The sequence below is a fragment of the Moschus berezovskii genome, chromosome 25 (assembly GCF_049115385.1).
Source record: "Moschus berezovskii isolate FMDL1 chromosome 25, NW_MosBer_1.0, whole genome shotgun sequence".
NCBI lineage: Eukaryota > Metazoa > Chordata > Mammalia > Artiodactyla > Moschidae > Moschus > Moschus berezovskii.
The window spans coordinates 30,672,387-30,699,234 of NC_142484.1; the positions used below are offsets into that span (position 1 = coordinate 30,672,387).

At 37.7% G+C, this 26,848-nt stretch overlaps 1 protein-coding gene across 1 annotated transcript in view; it reads right to left on the reverse strand.

The window, feature by feature from the left end:
• Positions 1 to 26,848, reverse strand: part of RSF1 (remodeling and spacing factor 1) — a 153,127-nt gene that overhangs the window by 49,640 nt on the left and 76,639 nt on the right. Inside the window, exons 3-4 of the mRNA XM_055416058.2 lie at positions 13,322 to 13,414; positions 12,209 to 12,414 (exon numbers count right to left, since the gene is read on the reverse strand). Coding sequence (XP_055272033.1) covers positions 12,209 to 12,414; positions 13,322 to 13,414 — 299 coding nt within the window. The remainder of the gene's footprint in view (positions 1 to 12,208; positions 12,415 to 13,321; positions 13,415 to 26,848) is intronic.

The following is a 26,848-nucleotide window of genomic DNA, read 5'->3' on the forward strand; positions in this document are numbered from 1 at the left end:
CTCTCCACATCTGCTAGTCTGCCTCTTCTTTGCTTTATTCACTAGTTTGTTGTATTTTTTAGATTCCACATATAAGTGATATCATTAAGTATTTGTCCTTTCTCTGATTTCACTTTGCATAATGCCCTTCAAGTCCACCCATGTTGCTGCAAATGGAAAAATTTCCTTCTTTTTATGGCTGAGTAGTATTCCATTGTGTATATATACCCCAATGGATTTATGTATATTAATTTTGTGTTCTGTAACTTTTCTAAATTGGCTGAACTCTAGTAGTTTTCTGGTAGCGTTTTTAGGATTTTTCTATGAATAGCATCACATAATTTGCAAACAGTGGCAGTTTAATTTCTTCACTGTCAATTTGGATTCACTTCTTTTTCCTCTCTGATTGTTGTGGTAAGGATTTCCAAAACTGTGTTGAATAAAAGTGGCGAGAGTGGTCATCCTTGTCTTGTTCTTGATCTTAGAGGAAATGCTTTCAGCTTTTCAGCATTAAGTATGATGTTAGCTGTGGGTTTGTCATGTATGGCCTTTATGATGTTAAGATGTTCCTTCTAAGTCCACTTTCTAGTGTTTTTTATCATAAATGGACAATGAATTTTATCAAAAGCATTCTACCTCTATTAAGATGATCATATGGCTTTTATTCTTTAATTTGTTAATGTGATTCATGTATCATGTTGATTGATTTACATACACTGAAGAATAGTTGCATCCCTGGGATAAATCCAAGTTGACCATGGTGTAGAATCCTCATAATGTTTATTTGCTTGTTTTTTTTGACTGTGCCATATGAGGCATCAGTTCAGTTCAGTCGCTCAGTCGTGTCCGACTCTCCGTGACCCCATGAATCACAGCACGCCAGGCCTTCCTGTCCATCACCAACTCCCGGAGTTCACTCAAACTCATGTCCACAGAGTCGGTGATGCCATCCAGCCATCTCATTCTCCGTCGTCCCCTTCTCCTCCCGCCCCCAACCTTTCCCAGCATCAGAGTCTTTTCCAGTGAGTCAACTCGTCGCATGAGGTGGCCAAAGTATTGCAGTTTCAGCTTTAGCATCAGTCCCTCCAATGAACATCCAGGATTGATCTCCTCTAGAATGGACTGGTTGGATCTCCTTGCAGTCCAAGGGACTCTCAAGAGTCTTCTCCAACACCACAGTTCAAAAGCATCGATTCTTCGGCGGTCAGCCTTCTTCACAGTCCAACTCTCACATCCATACATGACCACGGGAAAAACCATTGCCTTGACTAGACGGACCTTGGTTGGCAAAGTAATGTCTCTGCTTTTTAATATACTATCAAGGTTGGTCATAACTTTCCTTCCAAGGAGCAAGCGTCTTTTAATTTCATGGCTGCAATCAGCATCTGCAGTGATTTTGGAGCCCAAAAAAACAAAGTCTGACACTCTTTCCACTGTTTTTCCATCTATTTCCCATGAAGTGATGGGACCAGATGCCATGATCTTTGTTTTCTGAATGTTGAGCTTCAAGCCAACCTTTTCACTCTCCTCTTTCACTTTCATCAAGAGGCTTTTGAGTTCCTCTTCACTTTCTGCCATAAGGGTAGTGTCATCTGCATATCTGAGGTTATTGATATTTCTCCCGGCAATCTTGATTCCAGCTTGTGCTTCTTCCAGCCCAGCGTTCCTCATGATGTACTCTGCATATAAGTTAAATAAGCAAGGTGACAATATACAACCTTGACGTACACCTTTTCCTATTTGGAACCAGTCTGTTGTTCCATGTCCAGTTCTAACAGTTGCTTCCTGACCTGCATACAGGTTTCTCAAGAGGCAGGTCAGGTGGTCTGGGATTCCCATCTCTTTCAGAATGTTCCACAGTTTATTGTGATAGACACAGTCAAAGGCTTTGGCATAGTCAATAAAGCAGAAATAGATGTTTTTCTGAAACTCTCTTGCTTTCTCCATGATCCAGCGGATGTTGGCAATTTGATCTCTGGTGCCTCTGCCTTTTCTAAAACCTGCTTGAACATCTGGGAGTTCACGGTTTACACACTGCTGAAGCCTGGCTTGGAGAATTTTGAGCATGACTTTACTAGCGTGTGAGATGAGTGCAATTGTGCGGTAGTTTGAGCATTCTTTGGCATTGCCTTTCTTTGGGATTGGAATGAAGACTGACCTCTTCCAGTCCTGTGGCCACTGCTGAGTTTTCCAAATCTGCTGGCATATTGAGTGAAGCACTTTCACAGCATCATCTTTCAAGACTTGAAATAGCTCAACTGGAATTCCATCACCTCCACTAGCTTTGTTCGTAGTGATGCTCTCTAAGGCCCACTTGACTTCACATTCCAAGATGTCTGGCTCTAGGTCAGTGATCACGTTATCGTGACTATCCTGGTTGTGAAAATCTTTTTTGTACAGTTCTTCTGTGTATTCCTGCCACCTCTTCTTAGTATCTTCTGCTTCTGTTAGGTCCATACCATTTCTGTCCTTTATCGAGCCCATCTTTGCATGAAATGTTCCCTTGGAATCTCTAATTTTCTTGAAGAGCTCTCTTGTTTTTCCTATTCTGTTGTTTTCCTCTATTTCTTTGCACTGATCACTGAGGAAGTCTTTCTTATCTCTCCTTGCTATTCTTTGGAACTCTGTATTCAGATGCTTATATCTTTCCTTTTCTCCTTTGCTTTTCGCCTCTCTTCTTTTCACAGCTATTTGTAAGGCCTCCTCAGACAGCCATTTCGCTCTTTTGCATTTCTTTTCCATGGGGATGGTCTTGGTCCCTGTCTCCTGTACAATGTCACGAACCTCCGTCCAGAGTTCATCAGGCACTCTATCAATCAGATCTAGTCCCTTAAATCTATTTCTCACTTCCACTGTATAATCATAAGGGATTTGATTGAGGTCATATCTGAATGGTCTAGTGGTTTTCCCGACTTTCTTCAATTTAAGTCTGAACTTCTCAATAAGGAGTTCATGATCTGAGCCACAGTCAGCTCCTGGTCTTGTTTTCGCTAACTGTATACAGCTTCTCCATCTTTGGTTGCAAAGAATATAATCAATCTGATTTCGGTGTTGACCATCTGGTGATGTCCATGTGTAGAGTCTTCTCTTGTGCTGTTGGAAGAGGGTGTTTGCTATGACCAGTGCGTTCTCTTGACAAAACTCTATTAGCCTTTGCCCTGCTTCATTCCATGCTCCAAGGCCAAATTTGCCAGTTACTCCAGGTGTTTCTTGACTTCCTACTTTTGCATTCCAGTCCCCTATAATGAAAAGGACATCTTTTTTGGGTGTTAGTTCTAAAAGGTCTTGTAGGTCTTCATAGAACCGATTAACTTCGGCTTCTTCAGCATTACTCGTTGGGGCATAGGCCTGGATTACTGTAATATTGAATGGTTTGCCTTGGAAACGAACAGAAATCATCCTGTCATTTTTAAGATTGCATCCAAGTACTGCATTTCGGACTCTTTTGTTGACCATGATGGCTACTCCATTTCTTCTAAGGGATTCCTGCCCACAGTAGTAGATATAATGGTCGTCTGAGTTAAATTCACCCATTCCAGTCCATTTTAATTCACTGATTCCTAGAATGTCAACGTTCACTCTTGCCATCTCCTGTTTGACCACTTCCAATTTGCCTTGATTCATGGACCTAACATTCCAGGTTCCTATGCAATACTGCTCTTTACAGCACCGGACCTTGCTTCTATCACTGGTCACATCCACAACTGGGTATTGGTTTTGCTTTTGCTCCATCCCTTTATTCCTTCTATAGTTATTTCTCCACTGAGCTCCAGTAGCATACTGGGCACCTACCGACCTGGGGAATTCCTCATTCAGTATCCTATCATTTTGCCCTTCGTTACTGTTCATGTGGTTCTCAAGGCAAGTATACTGAAGTGGTTTGCCATTCCCTTCTCCAGTGGCCTTAATTCCTTGACCAGGGATTGAACCCATGCTCCCTGCAGTAGAAGTGTGGAGTCTTAACCACTGGTGGTTAAGACTTTTAATGTGTTGCACTCAGTTTGCCAGTATTTTGTTGAGGATTTCTCAATGTTCATCATTGATACTGGCCTATGATACTGGCCTTTTTTTTTATGATACCTGTGTCTGGTTTTTGCAGATACCTGTGTCTGGTTTTGATGATACCCATGCCTGGTTGTTGCACTCAGTTTGCTAGTATTTTGTTGAGGATTTCTCAGTGTTCATCATTGATACTGGCCTTTTTTTATAATACCTGTGTCTGGTTTTTATATCAGGATGATACTGGCCTCACAGAATGAGTTTGGAAATGTTCCTTCCTCTGCAATTTTCTGCAACAGTTTCAGAAGCATAGGTGTTAACATCGCTGTTTGGTGGAATTCATAACTGGCTCACTTTGCTATATAGAAGAAACTAACACAGCATTATAAAACAACTATACTCCATTAAAAATTAATTGAAACAGAACAAAGAAACAAAAAATGGTTTGGTAAAATTTACATGTGAAGCCATCCAGTGGTCCTCTACAGGACCTTATGAAGGAGTCTGTGGATTCTAACAGTTCAGTTGTTTTGCCCTCCCCCTTTCCATTGCTTTATTTTCTTTAAAACATTTCTTCACTCAGACATATTAAATCATGCTCTCTTATGATCTCAGGTGTTTACATTTTTGTTCTCTCAGTCCAAAGTGTGTTTTGGACTAACTCCAGTTATTATTTCAAAGACAAGCAGATGTGCAACTGAAACTACCACAACATTGTTAATTGGCTATACCCCAACACAAAATAAAAGTTTACAGTTTCAAAGACAAGCAGAGAATGGAAAAACAATGTGGTACATCCATGGAAAGGAATATTATTTAGCTATAAAAAGGAATGTAGTACTGATTCTTCATAGATGAACCTTGAAATATTATGCTATCTCAAAAGAAACCAGACATGATGGCCACATATGGTATGATTCTATGCATATAAAATGTCTGGAATAGGCAATTTAGGGAAACAGAAAGTAGACTGGCAGCTGCCACAGGCTGGGGAAAGGGAGAATGGTGAGAAACTGCCAGTCTACAGGGTGTGGGGCTTCTTTGTGGGGTGAGGAAAATGCCCTGGAGTTACGTCATAGTGATAGTCACATAACTTCGCAAATATACTAAAAATCACTGAATTGTATTTTTTTAAAGTGATAGTGGCTTGGAGATGAATGTAAGGAAAAAGGAACATGTAAACACTGGATACACTTTGCATAGAGAGCTGGATTGCTGGTAGAATGTATGTGAAGTGAGAGAAAAAGAAAATGTGTCTCCCAAGTTCTGGATCCAAGCAAACAGGATGCTATTAACTGTGATAGGAGAAACATATGGAAGTGGAAAGGTTGGAAGCTCAAGTTTTTGGCAGACTGATTTTGACAGATTCTAAACTATCTGTACCTACAGTTAACCTAGACTTGAGTGAAATGGAACGTATCACTCTAATTATTATAATACGGAATATGACTTTTCTTAAGGGATGTTCAGAATTAGAATTGGTAGGGATAAACAAAAGCAACTGTTCAGAAGCAACTGATCTGGTAGCACAATTCAATTTAAAAAAAAAAAGACAAAAAAACAAAGCCAAGCATAGGCATCGTCTTCTGCCAAGTATGGATTAGATATCTTGATCCTCCATAGCGCACTGGAGTAATCTCCATCACAGGTCACATTTATGACACTACATTATCATTTCCTATTTCCCTGTATCTTTCTCCAAAAATACGGAAAGCTTAGGAATGGCATTAAGTCTTTTCTCTTTCAGAGCCCAGGACAGCGATACAGCAAGTCTTTAGCAGATGTCTGTAATATATGATTCCACTATTCACCAATAATATTCCACTTTTCTCATATAATTTCCTATCACTGAGCAGATAAAAAGGAAGAAAACTGAGTACAACAGTATCTAAGGGGGTCAAGAAACTGAAAAAAGGTATTAATGAGTGATATTGACAGGAGTATATTAATAACAGAAATTAACATTAGTGACTCCAAAATCATGACATGAATTAGTATAATCTGATTAAATAAGTACTATTATTACCCCCATTTTTTAGACTAAGAAAGTGAGACCATGCAGAAAGATATAATGATCTACCTATGATCAGAGTTAACTAGTATATATTAAAGGCAGAACTGAATTATAGAAAGTCTGACTTCAGAGACCGTGTTTTCAAACTCTGTGCTATATTAATCACAGAAATGCCTTGACAGATTTCCTAATTATGTGTACCTGAAAACTCTGTACACTATTTAGGAAACAGCTTTTTGAAAATGACTATGAAATCATTATTAATATTTAAAATATTTTTAATGAGGTATAATTTACATCCTTTGACATGAACAGATCTTAGGTGTTCAGCAAATCAGTTCTGACAAATGCATACACCTGTGCAATCCACAGCTCAATCGAGAAAAGGAGTATTACTATCACCCCCAAACCCCTCCTGCCCTGTCCTACTCAATTCCTCTCCTCCACCAAAAGCAAACGGAATCAGTTCCGAACACTGTAAGCATACATCAGTTAATTCCAAAGCTTAAATAAAATGGTGTGTACTTTTTTACTTCTCACACATGATAATTCCTTAGCAACAAAGCCAGAGAGCTGCACACGTTATAGGCCGTTTCTTTTTATTGCTAAGTAATAATCCATATATGAGGACTATTATGAACAAAGATGCTACGAACATTTTTACACAAGGTCTTTCAAAATGTCATATAGTTGAAATCATACAGTTAATTTCAGCTTGCCTTCTCTTATTAAAACAATTCAAATTTCCTCTATCTTTTCATGGCTTGATAGCACATTTGTTTTTTAGATGACAATATTCCATTGTCTGGATACACTGTAGCTTATCCATTCACCTAATGAAGAACATCTTGGCTGTTCTCAGGTTTTGGCAAGTTTGAGTAAGCTGCTACAAACATTTGTGCAGGTATTTTTAAGGACATAAGCTTTCAACTTCTTTGGGCAAATGCCAAAGAGGATGACTGCTGGTTCATACGATAATGTTTAATTTTGCAAGAAGCCACCAAACAATCTTTCTAACTGATTTTGTCATTTTGCATTCCCATCAGCAATGAATCTAAGTTCCTATTGCTCTATATTCTCACCACCATTTGGTTTTATCAGTGTTCTCAATTTTGTTGTTGTTATTTAGTCCTTAAGTCATGCCCGATTCTTATGCAACCCTATGGACCAGAGCTCGCCAGGCTCCTCTGTCCATGGGATTTTCTAGGCAAGCATACTGAAGTGGGCTGCCATTTCCTTCTCCAAGGGATTTTCCCGAACCAGGGATAGAAACTATGTCTCCTGCATTGCAGGCGAATGGGAAACCTGTTCTCGATTTTAGCCACTGTAGTAGGTGTCTAGCGATACCTCACTGTTGTCTTAATTTCCATCTCTCTGATGACATTGGGCATGGTGCATCTTTTCCTATGCTGATGTGCCATCCTTCTGATAAGGTCGTTGGTTCACTCCAAATCAGGCTGTTTGTTTTCTTATTGTTGGATTTTAAAAGTTATTTGTATAGCAATTTAAATAGCAGTGCTCTATCAGATATGTCTTTTGTAAATAATTTTCTCCCATTCTGTGATTTATATTTGCATTATGTTGATACTGTCTTTCACAGAGCAGAAATTTTTAATTTTAATGAAATCCAGCATCATCAATTCTTTCTTTGATGGATTACACTTTTGGTACTATAACAAAACCTGTAACAAACCTGAAGTCATCTAGATTTTCTTCTAAGCTTTCTTCTTGGGAGTTTTATAGTTTTGTATTTTATATGTAGGTCTGTGATTCACTGTGAGTTAATTTTTGTAAAGGCTGTAAAGGTGTGTGTCTAGATTCAGCTTTTTTAATGTGGATGTCCAGTTGTTCCAACAATTTGTAAAGACTATCTTTTCTCCACGTATTCCTTTTGCTCCTTGGTCAAACTAAGTTGACTATATTTGTGTGCATCTAATTCAATGGTCCCTATTCTGTCTCAGTGATCTATCTGTCTTGCCAATACTAGATTCTTCATTATGGTAGATTTACAGAAAGGCACAGACTCAGGTAAGGTCTGTACTTCAACTTTGTTCTTTTATAACACTGTGTATTATATATAAGTCTTTTGCCTATAAATTTGAGAGTCAATTTATTGATATCCACAAAATAACTTGCTGGAATTTTGACTGGGATTTCAGTGACTCTATAGATTAAGTTGAGAAGAACTGATATCACAACAATATTAAGTGTTCTTATACATCTGCACATGGAATAATGGAATATCTCTCCATTTATTGATTCTTTATTTCTTTCATTAGCTTTTCTTTCCTCATATAGATTTGTGCATATCTTGTTAGATTTACACCTAGGTATTTCAGCTTTAGGGGCACTGATATAAATGGTACTGTGCTTTTAATTTCAGATACCATACATTCACTGATGGTATATACCAAAGTGACTGACCTTTGAGTATTGGTTTTTTTGTCCTGCAACACTGCTACAATAATAAACTAGTTCCAGGAGATTTTTTGGTTGATTCTTTCAGATTTTCTACAAAGAAGATGATGTCATTTACAAACAACAAGTTTTATTTCTCTGTTCCCAATGTGTATATCTTTTATTTTCTTTTTCTACTGCACTAGTTAGAACTTCCAATATAATGTTAAAAAGGAATAGAGAGAGTAGATACCCTTGTTTTGTTCCTAAACATAGTAAGAAAAACTTCAAGTTTCTCTTCATTAAATAGATGCTACATGTAGGTTTTTGGTAGCTTTTTAAAAAAATAAAACACTCAACTAACAAATCTTTTAGATGATCCTTCACTTTTGTTGAAAGTCAAGTATTGGAAACCTTCCAATTTTGTGTAGGATTACTTTCTGCCTCCATAGGAAATCAGCATTTTTTTAGCAGTCACACAGGATATTAGTTCCTGAACAGGGATTGAACCCGGACCCACAGCAGTGGAAGTGCAGGGTCCTAACCACTGGATTGCCAGGAAATTTCCAATACATTTTTTTAATCAAGGACATTTCTCTCTCTTGTTACTAAAGCCTTCTAATTATCAAACAGTATTGACGTCTATCAAATGGTTTTTCTGTTATGTATTGACATAATCATGTGATATTTTCTTCTTTAGCCTGCTGATGTGTGAAAATTGATTTTCAAATATTGAACCAGTCTTATATACCTGAGATAAATCCTACTTGGTCATTTTATATATATATATAATGCATTGTTGGATTTGATTTGCTAATATTTTTTGAAAAGTTCTGTATTTATGTTCCTTAGAGATGCTGGTCTATAATTTTTTTTCTTGTAATATCTTTGCATGGTTTTGGTAAGGATGGCTTCATTGAATGAATTCAGAATTATTCTCCCTTCTTCTATCTTCTAAAAAAGAGTTCTAACCTCCATAAACTCAGTTCTACTACCCCACAATTCATATCCACTGATGCAGGTTGAGCCCTTGAAAGAAATACTCTTATACAAATCAATTCTTTAAACGTTTATAGATAGTTATATCTCCCGACACTTATGCCAGATCAAATATTTTCAGTTTATTAAACCATTTTCTTTGTGGTTCCTTCCATAAAGAACTCATTCTACTATATTGATATTCTTCTTAAGAGTTTGACATCCAATTCTAGATACTATACTCCTGAAAGAATCTTATCAGTGACAAATGGAATGATGCCCTACATTGTTTTGGGTATCTAATGTATTTTAGTGACCACTAAGATCTCAATTTTGAGGAAAGAAAAGAATAATAGGGCTTCCCTAGTGACTCAGTGGTAAAGAATCCACCTGCCAATGTAGGAGATGCAGGTTCGATCTCTGGGTCAGGAAGATTCCTTGGAAAGGAAATGGTAACCCACTCTAATATTCTTGCCTGAGAAATTCCATGGACAGAGGAGCCCGGTGGACTACAGTCCAAGGGGTCACAAAAGAGTGTCAGACTTAGTGAATAAACAACAAAGAATAGTAACGCAATGCTTTTCACATTCAACCTTCACAAAAATGAGAGACCTATATGGATGAAAAAGCTTATTACATTTGTCCAAAATAGTACTAGTATGTTAAGTTAAAGTTAACTGAAATGCCATGTCACAGAACATATCAAAAATTTATCAAAACTATGATACTTCCCTAGAAAATACACACATTAAATACAACTAAGAGCTACCGCTTACAATATAAGGGATTTCACAGGTGCATGAAGATCATCCAGAGATCCCAGAGCTGTACTATTCACCACTACGTCCCCCACTGCTCAGCACAGTGCCTACTACACAAGCAGGCATGCAATTCAAATCTATGACTTTAATGAAATAAAGGAACAGTACCGTGACAATCAGTTGTTTAGAATCTGCCTTTAATTACCTGAAATGAGATTCAATACACCCAAAGTATTATTAATGATCCTAAATATTACTACATATTTGGAAAAAGCTGGCTGGCAAATTTGCCCTTTTCTCTTCCTGCAGATAAACATTTCTCTTATGAAGTAACTAAGTTTCAATCTTTAGGGTTAGAAGTTGTAAGAAAATGCAGTAAAAGGTTAGGAGAAGGAACAAATTTTTATCAAGCATGTACTACAGCCCTAGTATGACTTCCCTTATAGTCCTCAGAATAGCTTTACTGGCGAAGTATTATCAACTTCATTTTAGGAAAGAGTATGAGAGTAATTAAGCAATCTTCCTACAGATGATAAGCAGAAGAAACTAGATTCACTTATTAGCTATAAAATCTATGGTATTTCTCTTACATCATGCACTGGTGTATTATCTACTTAAAACATCATATACTAGCAGTTGTTTAAAAGCACATATGACTGATTAATAATAATCATAATAATTTTTCTCTGTCGCTAAGTTTTTCTTCCACAAAGCAGTTGTCTCAAACAACTATGCAAGTTTAATAAAGAAAACAGTAGAATAGTGGTCAAACATCATGAACAGAACCTTATTTAATGTATGTATATTCACAGGGAGAGATAGTGAGTACATCTTATTTCAGGACTACTTTATTTATTTTAATTTAGTAAGTTAACTATATGGAAAACCACATTATATGGTTTATATTATATTTTATATATGATGCTGATGATATATATTATGTACATATATGATATATAATAATATAATTCATCATAATATGATGAAAGAATGGTTAAAAAACAACCCCCCAAGAGCTCATTCAAAGTTTATTCTTAGGGAATAAAAGTGCAGCTTCCATGACCCAAACAAATATTATGAATTTCTAGAATTTTCTCTTCAAAACATTAAATGACCACTAACAAAAATCTGCTAAAAAGCAAAAACAAAGATGAGTTAAAGTTAAGAGAGTCTTCAAAAGCCACTGGACATATATCCATTAGTTCTCCCTACTCTAGTTATAAATCCTATAATATTTTCAAAATTAACATAAATTGTTGAAATTAATACAATAAATTCTAAATAATTAATCTGCAAAAACAGAAAATTGGAGACACAAAGATTCTGAATAACAATCTGAGAGTCACTAATCAATTTTTTAAAGTTTTATTTCAAAGCTTTATATTAAATTAAATGTTTCCATTCAAATACATTTATCAATACAAACATAAGAAATCAAGATTTTCCAAAAAGGACTAGGACAAAAAAGCATAATGTTCCTTAGAGTTCTTCAGACTTCACTAAAGAAATGTATGCACAGGAAAAATTGAAAATGTAGTATATTTTCACATGAAAATATGTGTCACATGAATTAGACAAATTTAAGAAGAATAAACAAATAATGCCTAATAGAAACCTATATAGCTAAATAAAAATCAATTTATGTTTCTCTGGGAATTCCCTGACAAGGCAGCGGTTAGGATGCTGTGCTTTCACTGCCAAGGGCTTGGGTTCAATCCCTGGTCAGGAAACTAAGATCCTACAAGCTATGCAACACAATAAAAAAATATATATATATATATGTTTTTCTTATATTTCTAACAATGGATTTCTGTGTATATGTATCATTATTTTTTGGATTCCAGCTCCCTAAAGTACTAGATATATGTCCTGATGTGGACCACATTGCTAAATGTATTTATTTGACAAATAATTAAGTGCTTCCAATGGGTATTGTGCTGGGCACTAGGCTAGGTCCTAGAAATTCCTAACCCCATAAATGGAAAAGAATCACCAAGCTTCAGAGATTATATTCTGGTAGAGAAGAGATCAAAGGAAGAAACATGCAAATAAATGTAAAAAAATTTCCAATAAAAAATACCTGACAATGCATTTCCATGAAGAGCCATCTTGATCATCTTGTTCTTCTATGTACATTCTGACATTGTGATCTTGATCCAACTGGTACCAGTACATGAGGCCATCTTTGTCACGGCCAATTGGCTGGAGACGCATGGTATCGGCATCCTCCTCATTGATAATATTCTTGAATTTGAGATTGTCATCAAATTGACACTCACAGAGGTACTGGAAAATAGTCACAACATGATTTAAAATACCCCATAAATGTTTCTCCATCACAATAAATGTGTTATGTTCAACCATGAAACTGATTCAGGGATAAGAAGAGAAAGAGTATGTTTGTCCATCTTTTACTTTCCTTTCTCCTCTTTTGTACACTTACTTTATAATAACCAATTTTAAAACACAAATTTCTAATTTAACATACAATTTTAGTATTACATAAATTTACAGGTTTAACACAACCAGTGACCCAAAAATTAAGTTATATTCTAAAGCACTGAGTGTTTGTATTAAAGTCTCCCAAATTGGTTCATGGTATAAAATTTTCAATGACTTTCTCTTAAAGCTTTTAGATGAACTTTAATCTTGAAATGGCTGTCTATTTTTGAAAACTTGAGATACATAATTTTTACCAAAGGCAGTCTTACTGATAACTCCTCTGGAGAATTTTCTTAAAAAAAAAAAAAAAAACATACTGCCAGCACCAAAATGGATGAACTAACTTTTTATTAAAATTTTTATATACAATTAGTGTATATAAAGTAAGATTTCTTCCCTGAATCTTTGATTTAGTAAATCAGTGAAAGATTAACCACAGTTTACCATATTTGTTAGCTATGATTTTGAAGGCTGCCAACAATGCATAAAATTAATCTAGGGTAACTGTTTGCCATTATCCTTACAGGCAGAGATCATTAAACCTAGCTATAAGTGTGTATTGAAAAACAACCAAAAAAAGTAATTTAAAGAGGAGTTTTATCACCAAAAAATAAGTTAAAAAAAGAAAATTCTATTGTCCGTTTCCACTAACAATAAAAATTTCTACTTTCTAGTTGCTTTCCAATTCAATCAAAAGGAGTCAAAGTGATTTTTTAATTAAAATAATTTTAACAAATAATAAATTTATTACCTTTAAGAGTGCTAACTTGCATTCAACACTCATTTCAAGATAGCCTTTCTTCTCCATCTCCCATGCCCAGGTGCTATTAAACTCTTGGCATATCTGTCAAGAGAAAGTTAAAGTCTTAATACAGAAAAGCAATTTTTATTTACATTGGTAGTTTTGTTGTACAACTATGTTAACTGTTTTGTTAATACACAAAGGAAAAAGTTTATGCCAAACACAGTCCAATCCAATCACACTCTGAAATATCTACTATTTAAATATATCAAAAACGTTGACTACTACTACTGAATGATGACTACATTCAAGGTAAGCAGTGACCTCTGCAGCTGTCTCCATTGCTCTCAAGAATTTTACATACACTTTTGTGGCACAGTTTCCCCAAATGCAAGTAGTTATCAGATTCCACCTCTCCAAATAGCCTAGTTCCTCGAGGACAAGGACAATAATTCATCTCTATGCCTAGACTAGAAGTAAGCTAAAAATAACATGCCAAATCGAAGACACATTTTTATTCGAGTAACTCTCCAACTCGAAGTCCTCCTAATTATGGGTAAAGATTTCACTGCTTGGCTTCTATAATGTGGCATTAACTTAAATTTCTAGGTTTCTCTTTCCACACAAACATTTCAAGCAAACCAGAGACAATTTAACAGGATGAAGAAAGAAATCTGGATAACCATTACACTTATCAGGAGAGATGCCATGGGTTCTATGACCTCTGTGAGCCAGTTTCCTCAGCAATAAAAGGGGAGCAATAGTAATATTGATCTTAAAGGCTGTGAAGTAGACATGAAAAATGATATAAAGTGCCTACAAACTTCACACTCTTTTTCCAATCCAAGGAGCAAAGAGTATAATGAAGAAGGGAGAAGAACCAACAAAAGGCACAAGATTATCTGGCTGGGCAACTGGCTAGAAAGTCTGGGAGGAGAAAAACAAAAAGGCGAATGAGACTGCTCACATAACCATCTCAACCTAGGAATAAGACTAAGCTGGCCCTCCTGGGAGGGTTACTCTTTTCCTCTCCTCTACCAGTGTCTTATTATTATTTTTTCTAAACCAACTTGTGTAATAGAATTGCAGGAGATCATTGTTAGAGGATAGAAAAAATATAACCAAGCAGTATGGCCAGGAACTCTATAATGGAAGATCTTTAAAGGCAAAAAGGAAGAAAGAGCTCTCCATTCTCTGCAATACCATACTTCGACTGCTACACCATTGTATTTTGCAGAGAAAAAATACTGAGACATACAGAGTGAAGGAAACTTTTTTGGAATACCACATAGGGCAGACCCTCAGGTGATTATAACAAAAGCTAAAAGTCAACATATGTGTAAGGCCGGACCCTGGTGGCCATCTTGGCTTCTTCTTCTCCTCTTCATTTCCCACCGGCGGGAAAAAGTCCTGCCAAACCGCTGAAGAGGCTCTGACGCAACAGCTCTCGACCGAAATCAACCCTATCTCCTAACCTCCAGAGCCACCAACCCGGTTTCTAGCTGACCATGAGAGACCGCCACTCCAGACCTCGCCTTTTTTGGGAAGAACTTCGCTGCTCCTTACTGAGAGGCTGTATAAGTCGCTCTCTGCCTTTCTTCAGCGCGGATTCCCCAACCTCGCCCTGCTAAGTCCGGGGTTCCCGCCCTGGGGCTCCTAGCCATAAAGCCTGTTACATTATCTATTTGGGGTATGGGTTCTTTTATTTAACACCATTGGGCCAATTCGACCTTATAATATGAACAGTTTGCCAAAGAATATATATAAATGGACAAAAAGCACAGGAGATGACCAATGTCCTTATTCACTAGGGAAATGTAACTCAAAATCACACTGCAATACTACTTCATACATGTTAGGATAGCTATAATCAAAAAGAAAATAGCAAAGGACAGGAATGTAAACTAGTGCAGCCACTTTGTTAAAAAAAAAAAAAAGACTAGCAATTCCTCAAAAAGTTAACACTGAGTTACCACATGACTTAGCAATTCCATTCCTTGGTATGTACATATAAAAAAAATGAAAACATATACTATACAAATGTTCATCTCAATATTATTTATAATTGCCAAAGGGTGGGATCAACCCAAATTTACATCAACTGATGAATGAATAAAATAATATGTGGAATATAAATACAATGGAGTTTTACGCATCCATGAAAAGGAATGAAGTATTGCTATCCTGTACAGCATGGATGAATATTAAAAACATGATGCCTGCTAAAAAAAAATTCAGATATAAAAGGTCACAGATTTTGGAGTGTTTGTATACAGGATTTCCACAAGAGTCAAATCCATATAGACAAAATTGTTAGTGGGTAAGTAGAGAGAGGACAGTTGTTGCTAATGGGCTTCCTTTTAGAGTAACAAAAATGCTCTACAATTAAGACAGTGTTCTACTATTAAGATAGCTCACATACTTGTGAATATGCTTAAAAAACTGAATTGCATATTTTTAAAGGGTGACTTTCACAGTATGTCAATATCTCAAGCAAAAATAAAAATTAGAGGGACAGTCAACAACACAGACTAAAGCTTATGACTTGGATGAAGCATTTCTTGAGTGCTCTACTGTATACCACACCCCTAAAATACTTTGAAGGCTAAAGCTGAGTGTGGGGAAGCTCAACTTCACCCAGAGGGGCTGAGAATGACACAGCTCCAAAGCGTAGCCAACAACCTAGTTACCCATGCACAGTCAATGGCTCACGGCATCACTGATAGGAAATTACAGCTCAACAATTGACTATCATTTACTGTGTGAAAGGGAAGGAGAGAGTGAGGTAGATACAAAGATAATTAAGATACAGGCCTCTGCATCTGCACTCAGTTCAGTTCAGTTCAGTCGTTCAGTCGTGTCCAACGCTTTGCGAACCCATGACAGCACGCCAGGGTTCCCTGTCCATCATCAACTCCCGGAGTTCACTCAAACTCATGTCCATCAAGCCGGTGATGCCACCCAGCCATCTCATTCTCTGTCGTCCCCTTCTCCTCCTACCCCCAATCCCTCCCAGCATCAGAGTCTTTTCCAGTGAGTCAACTCTTCGCATGAGGTGGCCAGAGTATTGCAGTTTCAGCTTTAGCATCAGTCCTTCCAATGAACACCCAGGATTGATCTCTTTTAGAATGGACTGGTTGGATCTCCTTGCAGTCCAAGGGACTCTCAAGAGTCTTCTCCAGCACCACAGTTCAAAAGCATCAATTCTTCGGCGATCAGCTTTCTTCACAGTCCAACTCTCACATCCATACATGACCACGGGAAAAACCATAGCCTTGACTAGACAGATCTTGGTTGGCAAAGTAATGTCTCTGCTTTTTAATATGCTATCTAGGTTGGTCATAACTTTCTTTCCAAGGAGTAAGCGTCTTTTAATTTCATGGCTGCAATCAGCATCCACAGTGATTTTGGAGCCCAAAAAAATAAAGTCTGACACTGTTTCCACTGTTTACCCATCTATTTCCCATGAAGTGATGGGACCAGATGCCATGATCTTTGTTTTCTGAATGTTGAGCTGCAAGCCAACCTTTTCACTCTCCTCTTTCACTTTCATCAAGAGGCTTTTGAGTTCCTCTTCACTTTCTGCCATAAAGGTGGTGTCATCTGCATATCGGAAGTTATTGATATTTCTCCTGGTAATCTTGATTCCAGCTTGTGCTTAATCCAGCCCAGCATTCCTCATGATGTACTCTGCATATAAGTTAAATAAGCAGGGTGACAATATACAACCTTGACGTGCTCCTTTTCCTATTTAGAACCAGTCTGTTGTTCCATGTCCAGTTCTAACTGTTGCTTCCTGACCTGCATACAGGTTTCTCAAGAGGCAGGTCAGGTGGTCTGGTATTCCCATCTCTTTCAGAATTTTCCAGTTTATTGTGATTGGCATAGTCAAAGCACTACTTAGCTTCAATTTACTGACCTTCATTTACAATGTTCAGGGTGTAAAACCTTTGTTGTGCTGATATTCAGAGATAAACATGCTATTCATTTTCAGTTTCTTTAAGCAATGCGGACTTAAACTATGCTATTTGAAGACCTCCCCTCAAGGCCCATTACTCAGATTTGCCCAAATAGTCATAACCTATTTTTACTACCTTCCCAGGGATGCAGTGGTAAAAAAAAATACCCCTGCCATTGCAAGAGACACAAGAGTGGGGGTTTGATCCTCAGGCTGGGAAGATACCTTGGAGTAGAAAATGGCAACCCACTCCAGTATTCATGCCTGGAAAATGCCATGGACTGAGAAGTCTGGCAGGATACAGTCCATGGGGTCTCCAAGAGTGGGACAGGACTGAGCAACTGAGCACAGCACATTGTTACCACAAAGGAAATACTGCAAATTTAAAAAGTACTATAAATGACACTAAAATAATTCTTATGCAGGACTACATAATCTCATCAGGGGTCAGCAAACTTCTAAGGGACAAACAAAATAATTTAGGTTTTGAGACGACATGGCCTCTTTTTCTGGAGAAGGCAATGGCACCCCACTCCAGTACTCTTGCTTGGAAAATCCCATGGACTGAGGAGCCTGGTAGGCTGCAGTCCATGGGGTCGCTAAGAGTCGGACAGGGCTGAGCAACTTCACTTTCACTTTTCCCTTTCATGCATTGGAGAAGGAAATGGCAACCTACTCCAGTGTTCTTGCCTGGAGAATCCCAGGGATGGGGGAACCTGGTAGGAGGCCCTCTATGGGGTCACACAGAGTCAGACACGACTGAAGTGACTTAGCAGCAGCAGCAGCAGCAGGCCTCTTTTTCAACTATTAAACTCTGTTACACTGCAAAAGCAGTCATGTGGCTAAGTCATGTTCAGAAGCTAAGTCATGTCCGACTCTGCAAATCCATGGACTGCAGCAAGCCAGGCTTCCCTGTCCTTCCCCATCTCCCAAAGTTAGTTCAAACTCATGTCCATTGAGTTGGTGATGCCATTCAATGATCTCACCCTCTGTCATCTCCTTTCTCCTCCTGCCTTCAATCTTTCCCAGAATCAGGGTCTTTAACAATAAACTGTTTCTTCACATTAAGTGGCCATAGTATTGGAGCTTCAGCTTCAGTATCAGTCCTTCCAATGAATATTCAGGACTGATTTCCTTTAGGATGGTCTGGTTGGATCTCCTTGCAGTCCAAGGGACTCTCAAGAGTCTTCTCCAACACCACAGTTTGAAAGCATCAATTCTTTGGTGCTCAGCCTTCTTTATGGTCCAACTCTCACATCGGTACATGACTACTGGATAAACCATAGCTTTGACTATATGAACCTTTGTCAGCAAATAATGTCTTTGTTTTTTAATATGCTGTCTAGGTTTGTCATAGCTTTCCTTCCAAGGAGCAAGCGTTTTTGCATTTCATGGCTGCAGTCACCATCTGCAGTGATTTTGGAACCCAAAAAATAAAGTCTGTCAGTGTTTCCAGTGTTTTCCCATCTATCTGCCATGAAGTGATGGGACCAGATGCCATGATCTTAGTTTTCTGAATGTTGAGTTTTAAGTCAGCTTTTTCACTCTCTTCTTTCACCCTCATCAAGAGGCTCTTTAGTTCCTCTTCACTTTCTGCAACTAGAGTGGTATCAATCTGCGTATCTGAGGCTGTTCATATTTCTCTTGGCAATATTAATTCTAGTTTGTGCTTCATCTAGCCTGGCATTTCCCATGATGTACTCTGCTTACATGTTAAATAAGCAGGATGACAATACACAGCTTTGACGTACTCCTTTCCCAATTTTGAACCAGTCCATTGTTTCATGACTGGTTCTAACTGTTGTTTTTTGACCTGCATACAGATTTCTCAGGAGGCAGGTCAGGTGGTCTGGTATTTCCATTTCTTTAAGAATTTTCCACAGTTTGCTGTTACCCACACAGTCAGAAGTAGATGTTTTTCTGGAATTCTCTTGCTTTTTCTATGATCCAACAGATGCTGGCAATTTGATCTCTGGTTCCTCTACCTTTTGTAAATTGAGCTTATACATCTGGAAGTTCTCGGTTCATGTACTATCGAAGCCTAGCTTGAAGGATTTTGAGTATAACCTTGCTAGCATGTAAAATGAGTGCAATTGTGCAGCAGTTTTTTTCTTTTTTAGTTTCCATATCTTTTATTTTTTTGAGCTTTATTTTTTTTTATTGGAGGCTAATTACTTTACAATAATATATTTGGTTGGTTTTGCCATACATTGACATGAATCTGCCCCGGGTGTACATGTGTTCCCCTTCTTGAACCCCCCTCCCACCTCCCTCCTCCCCATATCCTCCCTCCAGGTCATCCCCGTGCACCAGCCCTGAGCATCCCGTATCATGCATTGAACCTGGACTGGTGGTTCATTTCACATATGATAATATACATGCTACAATGCCATTCTCCCAAATCATCCCACCCTCACCCTCTCCCACAGAGTCCCAAAGACTGTTCTATACACCTATGTCTCTTCTGCTGTCTCGTATACAGGGTTAAGGCTACCATCTTTCTAAATTCCATATATATGCGTTAGTATACTGTATTGGTGTTTTTCTTTCTGGCTTACTTCACTCTGTATAATAGGCTCCAATTTCATCCACCTCATTAGAACTGATTCAAATGCATTCTTTTTGATGGCTGAAAAATACTCCATTGTGTTTATGTACCAAAGCTTTCTTATCCATTCGTCTGCAGATGGACATCTAGGTTGCTTCCATGTCCTGGCTATTATAAACAGTGCTGCAATGAACATTGGAGTACATGTGTCTCTTTCAATTCTGGTTTCCTCGGTGTGTATGCCCAGGAGTGGGATTGCTGGATCATATGGCAGCTCTATTTCCAGTTTTTTGAGGATCTCCACACTGTTCTCCTAGTGGCTGTACTAGTTTGCATTCCCACCAGTAGTGTAAGAGGGTTCCCTTTTCTCCACACCCTCTCCAGCATTTATTGCATGTAGACTTTTGGATAGCAGCCATTCTGACTGGTGTGAAATGGTATCTCATTGTGGTTTTGATTTGCATCTCTCTGATTATGAGGGATGTTGAGCATTTTTTCATGTGTTTGTTAGCCATCTGTATGTCTTCTTTGGAGAAATGTCTGTTTAGTTCTTTGGCCCATTTTTTGATTGGGTCGTTTATTTTTCTGGAATTGAGCTGCAGGAGCTGCTTGTATATTTTGGAGATTAATTCTTTGTCAGTTGTTTCATTTACTATCATTTTCTCCCATTCTGAAGGCTGTCTTTTCACCTTGCTTATACTTTCCTTTGCTGTGCAGAAGCTTTTGATTTTAATTAGGTCCCATTTGTTTATTTTTGCCTTTTTTCCCAATATTCTGGGAGGTGGGTCTTGGAGGATCCTGCTGTGATTTATGTCGGAGAGTGTTTTGCCTATGTTCTCCTCTAGGAGTTTTATAGTTTCTGGTCTTACATTTAGTTCTCTAATCCATTTCGAGTTTACTTTTGTGTATGGTGTTAGGAAGTGTTCTAGTTTCATTCTTTTACAAGTGGCTGACCAGTTTTCCCAGCACCACTTGTTAAAGAGACTGTCTTTTGTGCAGCAGTTTTAACATTTAGCATTGCCCTTCTTTTCCAGTCCTGTGGCCACTGCTGAGTTTTCCAAATTTGCTGGCATGTTGAATGCAACACTTCCACAGCATCATCTTTTAGGATTTGAAATAGCTCAGCTGGAATTCCATCACCTCCACTAGCTTAGTTTGTACTAATGCTTCCTAAGGCCCACTCAGGCTCACATTCCAGAAAAAGTAGTATTTTCTATAATATATAAATGAGTGAGCAACACCACTTTACAATACCACTTTATTTGTAAGGAAATTTGAATTTCATATAATTTTCATATGTCAACCATTCTCCCAACCATTTCAATATATAAAAACCATTCTTAGTTCTCAAGCCATACATAAACAGGCTGAAAAGCGAGATTTAACAAAGGGGCCATAGTTTGCCTATAGGACCAGAAACTAGCTTTGTTGTTACAGAATGTCTAGACAGTTATTCTCGGGACTTTAAAGCAAAGGGATCCCTACTAGATTGGTAATTCACATTTATTCCCCACGTTCACATTAATTCCCCACGTTTCATCGGATTCTAACCAAGCAGCCTATTTAATCTGGTTTTGCATGCAATTCCTCTTTAGAGAATGTTCCAATATCCAAAACATCTACTTTTATCACCATAATTATCATTCCATAATACTGGTTTTAAGTCTGATTCTCCCTAAATGTGTTAATGAGTGATCATGTCTTGTTGTTTCCCCCTGTATGGTGCCTAATGAACAGTCTTTCTGATACACACACAAAATCAATGTTCCGTGCCTGCAAAGTTGAATGCCATTCAGCATGGGAGGTCTCTTGGCTGCCTGCCTGTTGTCATTCCAAAACTCCCTGTATCTATTCTTCTTGACTTCTACAGAGAAAAAACAAGGTTGAAGATGGAAAATAAGGGGTAGCGGGTGTGGGGGGCATTTAAAAGTTCACAGCAGCTTAACACGTGTAAGAAAGGTGGTTTGACATGTCTATTCAACAAAAACACAGACTTTATCTCAGTGGGATCATTAACATATTAATCTTAGATTCATATACACAATGGAAGCACCAGTAATTCTCTTTTTGGCAGTTTAGAAGGTAAGGTATTAAAAAGGATGAAAGCTGTAGAAAAACAGTGAAATTCTCAGCATGAACATCCAAATGTTGGCACTGAAAGACTAGACCAACACTTGAATGGCTTCTATCAGCCTGAGGACACACCCCTGCTCTTTCCTTGTCTAGAAAACTCAAGGTTGCCAAAAGGATTTATTGTTTGTTCCAGCCAACATCTGATCAGATCCTGGAGGACCTCTAAGTCTCTCTTTTTTTTCCTTTTTTGTCACGACAGGCAGCTTGCAGGATCTTAGCTCCCTGACCAGGAATTGAACCTGAGCCATCCCAGTGAAAATGACAAGTATTAACTACTGGACTGCCAAGGAACTCCCCCTAACTACTTTTAAAACAAACAAACTTAAAATTGTAAATCTTTCTTCTAAACCTTTGAGAGGTGTATATGTATGTCCTGTAAGACAGGCATGTCCTTCTCAAGGACCTGAAAGCCAATCCTTTTGTATGTAATCATCAGACTGTAGAAGTCACTGGCTTTTGTGATTTTTTATTTCCCTAACCCAGCTCAACTCCTTTACTCTTTCATTACCATCTCCCCAATTCCCTCATCCTACCTTTAAAATACCAGCCACCTCTGGGCAAACTGAAATTGAGTTCAAGCTCCCTCTACTAGAGTAGTTATTGAATAAATCTGTCATTACAGCCTTTAACCAGTGTTTAGTTTTTTTACCTTTGATGAGGGAGTCCCTTAATATCATTCAGATGAAAATCTTTATTTTACAATTCAAAAACATGAAGTTTAAAGAGATTCATTTATCCAGTGATTCCACAAATATTTATTGAGTACTTGTTCTATGGCAGGAACTAATCAAAGGGCTGTGACACCATGATAAAGAAAACAACCGAACTGCCACCATGGAGCTTATATTCTAGGAGGTAGTCAAATGGGTGAAAATAAGAAAATATCAAGTGGAGACAAAAACAGAACACTGTGATAGAGAAAAGGTTTAGCGCTCAGGCAAGGCCTCATTTTAAAAAGCTGACATCTGACACAAAAAGTTGAGACATGACTGATAAATAGAAATCAGCCATAAAAAGACCTGGTATAGGAATGTTTCAGACAGAAGAAACAAGCTGGCACAAAGATCTGACATATTTAAAAACAGAAAAAAAGATGATTGTAAATGAAGCAGAATAAGGGGGAGAACAGAAAAAGAAAAGGAACCCAAAGGCCAGATGATGGAAGCCAGGGTAAGAAATTAAAATCTGATTTCAAATGCAATGGGAGGATTTTTTACATTTTGGGGAGTGGGTAGTATAGGTGGTTCAGAATATTGTGTTAAATGCTGGAGAGGGTTTCAGGAAAAGAAAACCCTCCTATACTGCTGGTAGGATCGTACAGTTGTACAGCCACTGTGAAAAACGTAAAGAGGTTCCTAAAAGAACTAAATATAGAGTTGCCATATGATCCAGCAATCTCACTCCTGGGCATCTACCCAGAGGAAATTCTAATTATAAAAGATGCTCCCCTGTGTGCACAGGAGCACTGTTTATAATAGCCAAGACAAGGAAGCAACTAAATGTCCATTGACAGATTGATAAAGAATGTGGCATATATTATATATACAATACAATGGAATATCACTCACACATCAAAAAGAATAAAATGTCATTTTGTAGCAACATGGATGGGCCCAGAGATTATCATACCAAGTAAAATTAGAAACAGAAAGACAAATACCATACGATACATCACTTATATGTGGAATTTAAAATTTGACAAAAAATGAACTCATCTACAAAACAGAAAGAGACACACAGACAGAGAAAACAAACTTATGGTTACCAAAGCGGACAGCATGCATGCTCAGTCCTGTCAGACTCTCCAACCCCATGGACTGTAGCCTGTCCAGCTCCTTTGTCCATGGGATTTTCCAGGCAAAAATACTGGAGTGGGTGGCCATTTCCTTCTGTAGGGGATCTTTCTGACCCAGAGATGGAACCCATGCCTCCTGCATTGGCAGGCGAATTCTTTCTTTATAGATGAATATTCTTTTTTTTTTTAATTTATTGACATTTTAGTTGAAGGATAATTGCTTTATAGAAATTGTGTCAGTTTCTGCCAAAGATCAACATGAATCAGCCATAGGTACACATATGTCCTCTCCCTCCCATCTCCCTCCCCATCCCTCCCCTCTGGGTCACAGAGCCCCTGTTTGAGTCCCCTGAAACATACAGCAAATTCCCATTGACTATCTACTTTACATATGGTAATGTAAGTTTCCATGTTACTCCATATATCTCACCCTCTCCTTCCTCCCCTGGCCCCATGTCCCGAAGTCTGTTCTCTAAGTCTGTGTAGCCACCTGGAAGCCCAAAGGGGTTAGCAGTTAATTTAATTAACTCCTAAATTAGGAGTTTGGGATTAGCAGATACAAACTACTGTATATAAAATAACAGCAAGGTCCTACTGTGTATCACAGGAAACTATATTCAATATCCTGCAATGGACCATATATGAAGACTAAGATAACCAAAAGAATATGAAGACTATGGCTGAATTACTTTGTTATATGCCAGAAACAATACAAAACTATAAATCATCCATACTTTAATTTAAAAAATTAAAAAAAAAAAATACTGTGTTAGTTTCGGGTATATGCCCAGGAATGGGACTGCTGGATCATATGGTAGCTCAATTTTTAGTTTTGAAAGGAACCTCCTTACTGTTTCCCACAGTGGCTACACCAATTTACACCCCATCCGCCCACAGTGTAGGAGGGTTTTAATATGATGAGATGATTTTTAATGGGGGAAAAATTAGATCAGATATATGTTTCAAAAATGGCAGCTGTGTGTAAAATAGACTGCAGAGGGGAAAGAACAGAAACTACAAAACTTTTAAGGCAAGAGACAATGATGACATGGACTATGGTGTAGTTGTGGGAATAGAAAGAAGCAAACAGCTGTATTTTGAAGGAAGAACTTTAAGGACTTTTGAAAGGACAGATGTGGAAAGTGACTGAAAAGGAAAATCAAAGGTGACATCTAAATTCCTTGACTTGAACAAATGGAAGAATAAAAGTGCTTTTAATGAAGGTATAAAGGAACACTTGAAGGAAAAGAGATGTCATATACCTACAGAGTTTGAAGTACCTATTATATACATCTAAGAAATGTCCTTCTCAAATTTAGTGACTGAACTGAATCTGAGTCAAAACTGAAGCTATGACTCCTGGTTCAGATCTTTCCACTGCATCCCATACAGTTTTCACTAAAACCTCTTCTTCAAGTCTGAATCAAGAAGAATTTTTTTGACTGAGCTCTGAGAAGTCATCTTTTTATCCCTAGCATGTGACAAAGCATGAGATACACAGCAGGTACAAAACAAATATCTGATGAATAAACAAAAGACACAGAAAAATGATGCTTTTACCTTAATTTAAAAAATTACTTTAAATTATCCATCAATAACTTCTGACTAGAATAGAAACAGCTAACATTTACTGTGTGTTTACCACATGCCAAGTACTATTCCAACCGCTTTAAAATATTAATTCAGTCAATTCTCATAAGTCTTTACATGGGTGTACTATTATCCTTAGGAGGTTCTGTGCTTTAGCCAAGAAATAAGAGAAATAGGAATTAGTATCTCTAGTAATTTATAGTAAAATCAGTAATATATTTAAGACACCAATTAGGTCAGTTATCACCAACCATACCATGGACAAAGTCTAGATTGAGAATTAGAAATCATGTAGTTTTGTTATTACACTCAAGTTAAACCTCACCAAGTATCACTGACCAAATATGTAAATAAGTCCAACTATTTTATATATAATATTCTTTCCAGAGGACTAAATGAAACATTTCCTGAGCACATTTAGTATTAGGAAAGCAAAGATGAATTAACAGTCTCTGCACTGACAAGTTCAGAATTGAGAGAAAGTCATGAAAACAAGTAATTAGAGGGGAGCAGCAGTCACTGAGTCATCTACAAACTGAGAAACTGGTATATCCATGACCTACTGTGAAAATAAGGGAGAGAAACCCTTCAGCCAATGGATGGAGGTGTGACACTTTTAGTCAAGTGGTGACATTTATGCTAGGACCTAAAGGATGAATGAGGCTTTATCAGCAAAGGAGGTAAATAAATAGTATCTCAAGAAGAAACAGAACAGAATATGGTAACCAATGGGGATGTGAATATTTTGGTATGTTCTGTCAACGTGAAGGCGAATAAAAGAGCTCCTTATGCTGAGCCCTTCGAGTCTTAAATCATGAGCGCTGAGGGGTGGGAGTGGGAAGAGACAATGCCATGAAAGTAGGTCATTGCTCATAAATATGAGGACTCAACAAGCATTCGGAAGTACTGATGAAAAACAGCTCTGTTGCACTATGGTAAGACAGGAGGATAGAATCCAAGGTCAAGGAGACCCACTAAAGCCTGTTTTGCAATAACTCACAGAAAAGGTGATGAAGCGTGGCCTAACCCTGCAGAGGATACTCAAGAGAAGGCAGATTCAGACTGTTAGTGCACGTATCTTACAAAAGCAACAAGCTTTATGCTTAATACATTATACAGTTAGTTTTACTCTTTGCAATAGACCTTTCACAAATATTATTTCATTTGGGGTGGATGGCCCATAAAGCTACAAGATTTTTTAACAAAACGAAGTCTGATCATCTTTCTATTTTCTATAGTATCTCCTTACTGACAGTGAACACTAAATATTTACACTATCAGTAGTCCCTGATATAACTACAGTCAACTTACTATTTTAATGAGCTACCTGGGAATACTGTCTATAACAACGCATATTAAGAGTTATATATAGAATGGAAGATTCTTTCATTCCTTAAAATATATACTGGATATATTCCAATGGCAAGGTTTCTCAAGCAACATGGTTTTAAAAATCAAAAGAATACCAAAAGTATACCAAGTGACTAGAGCACAGGCATGTATCAATTAATG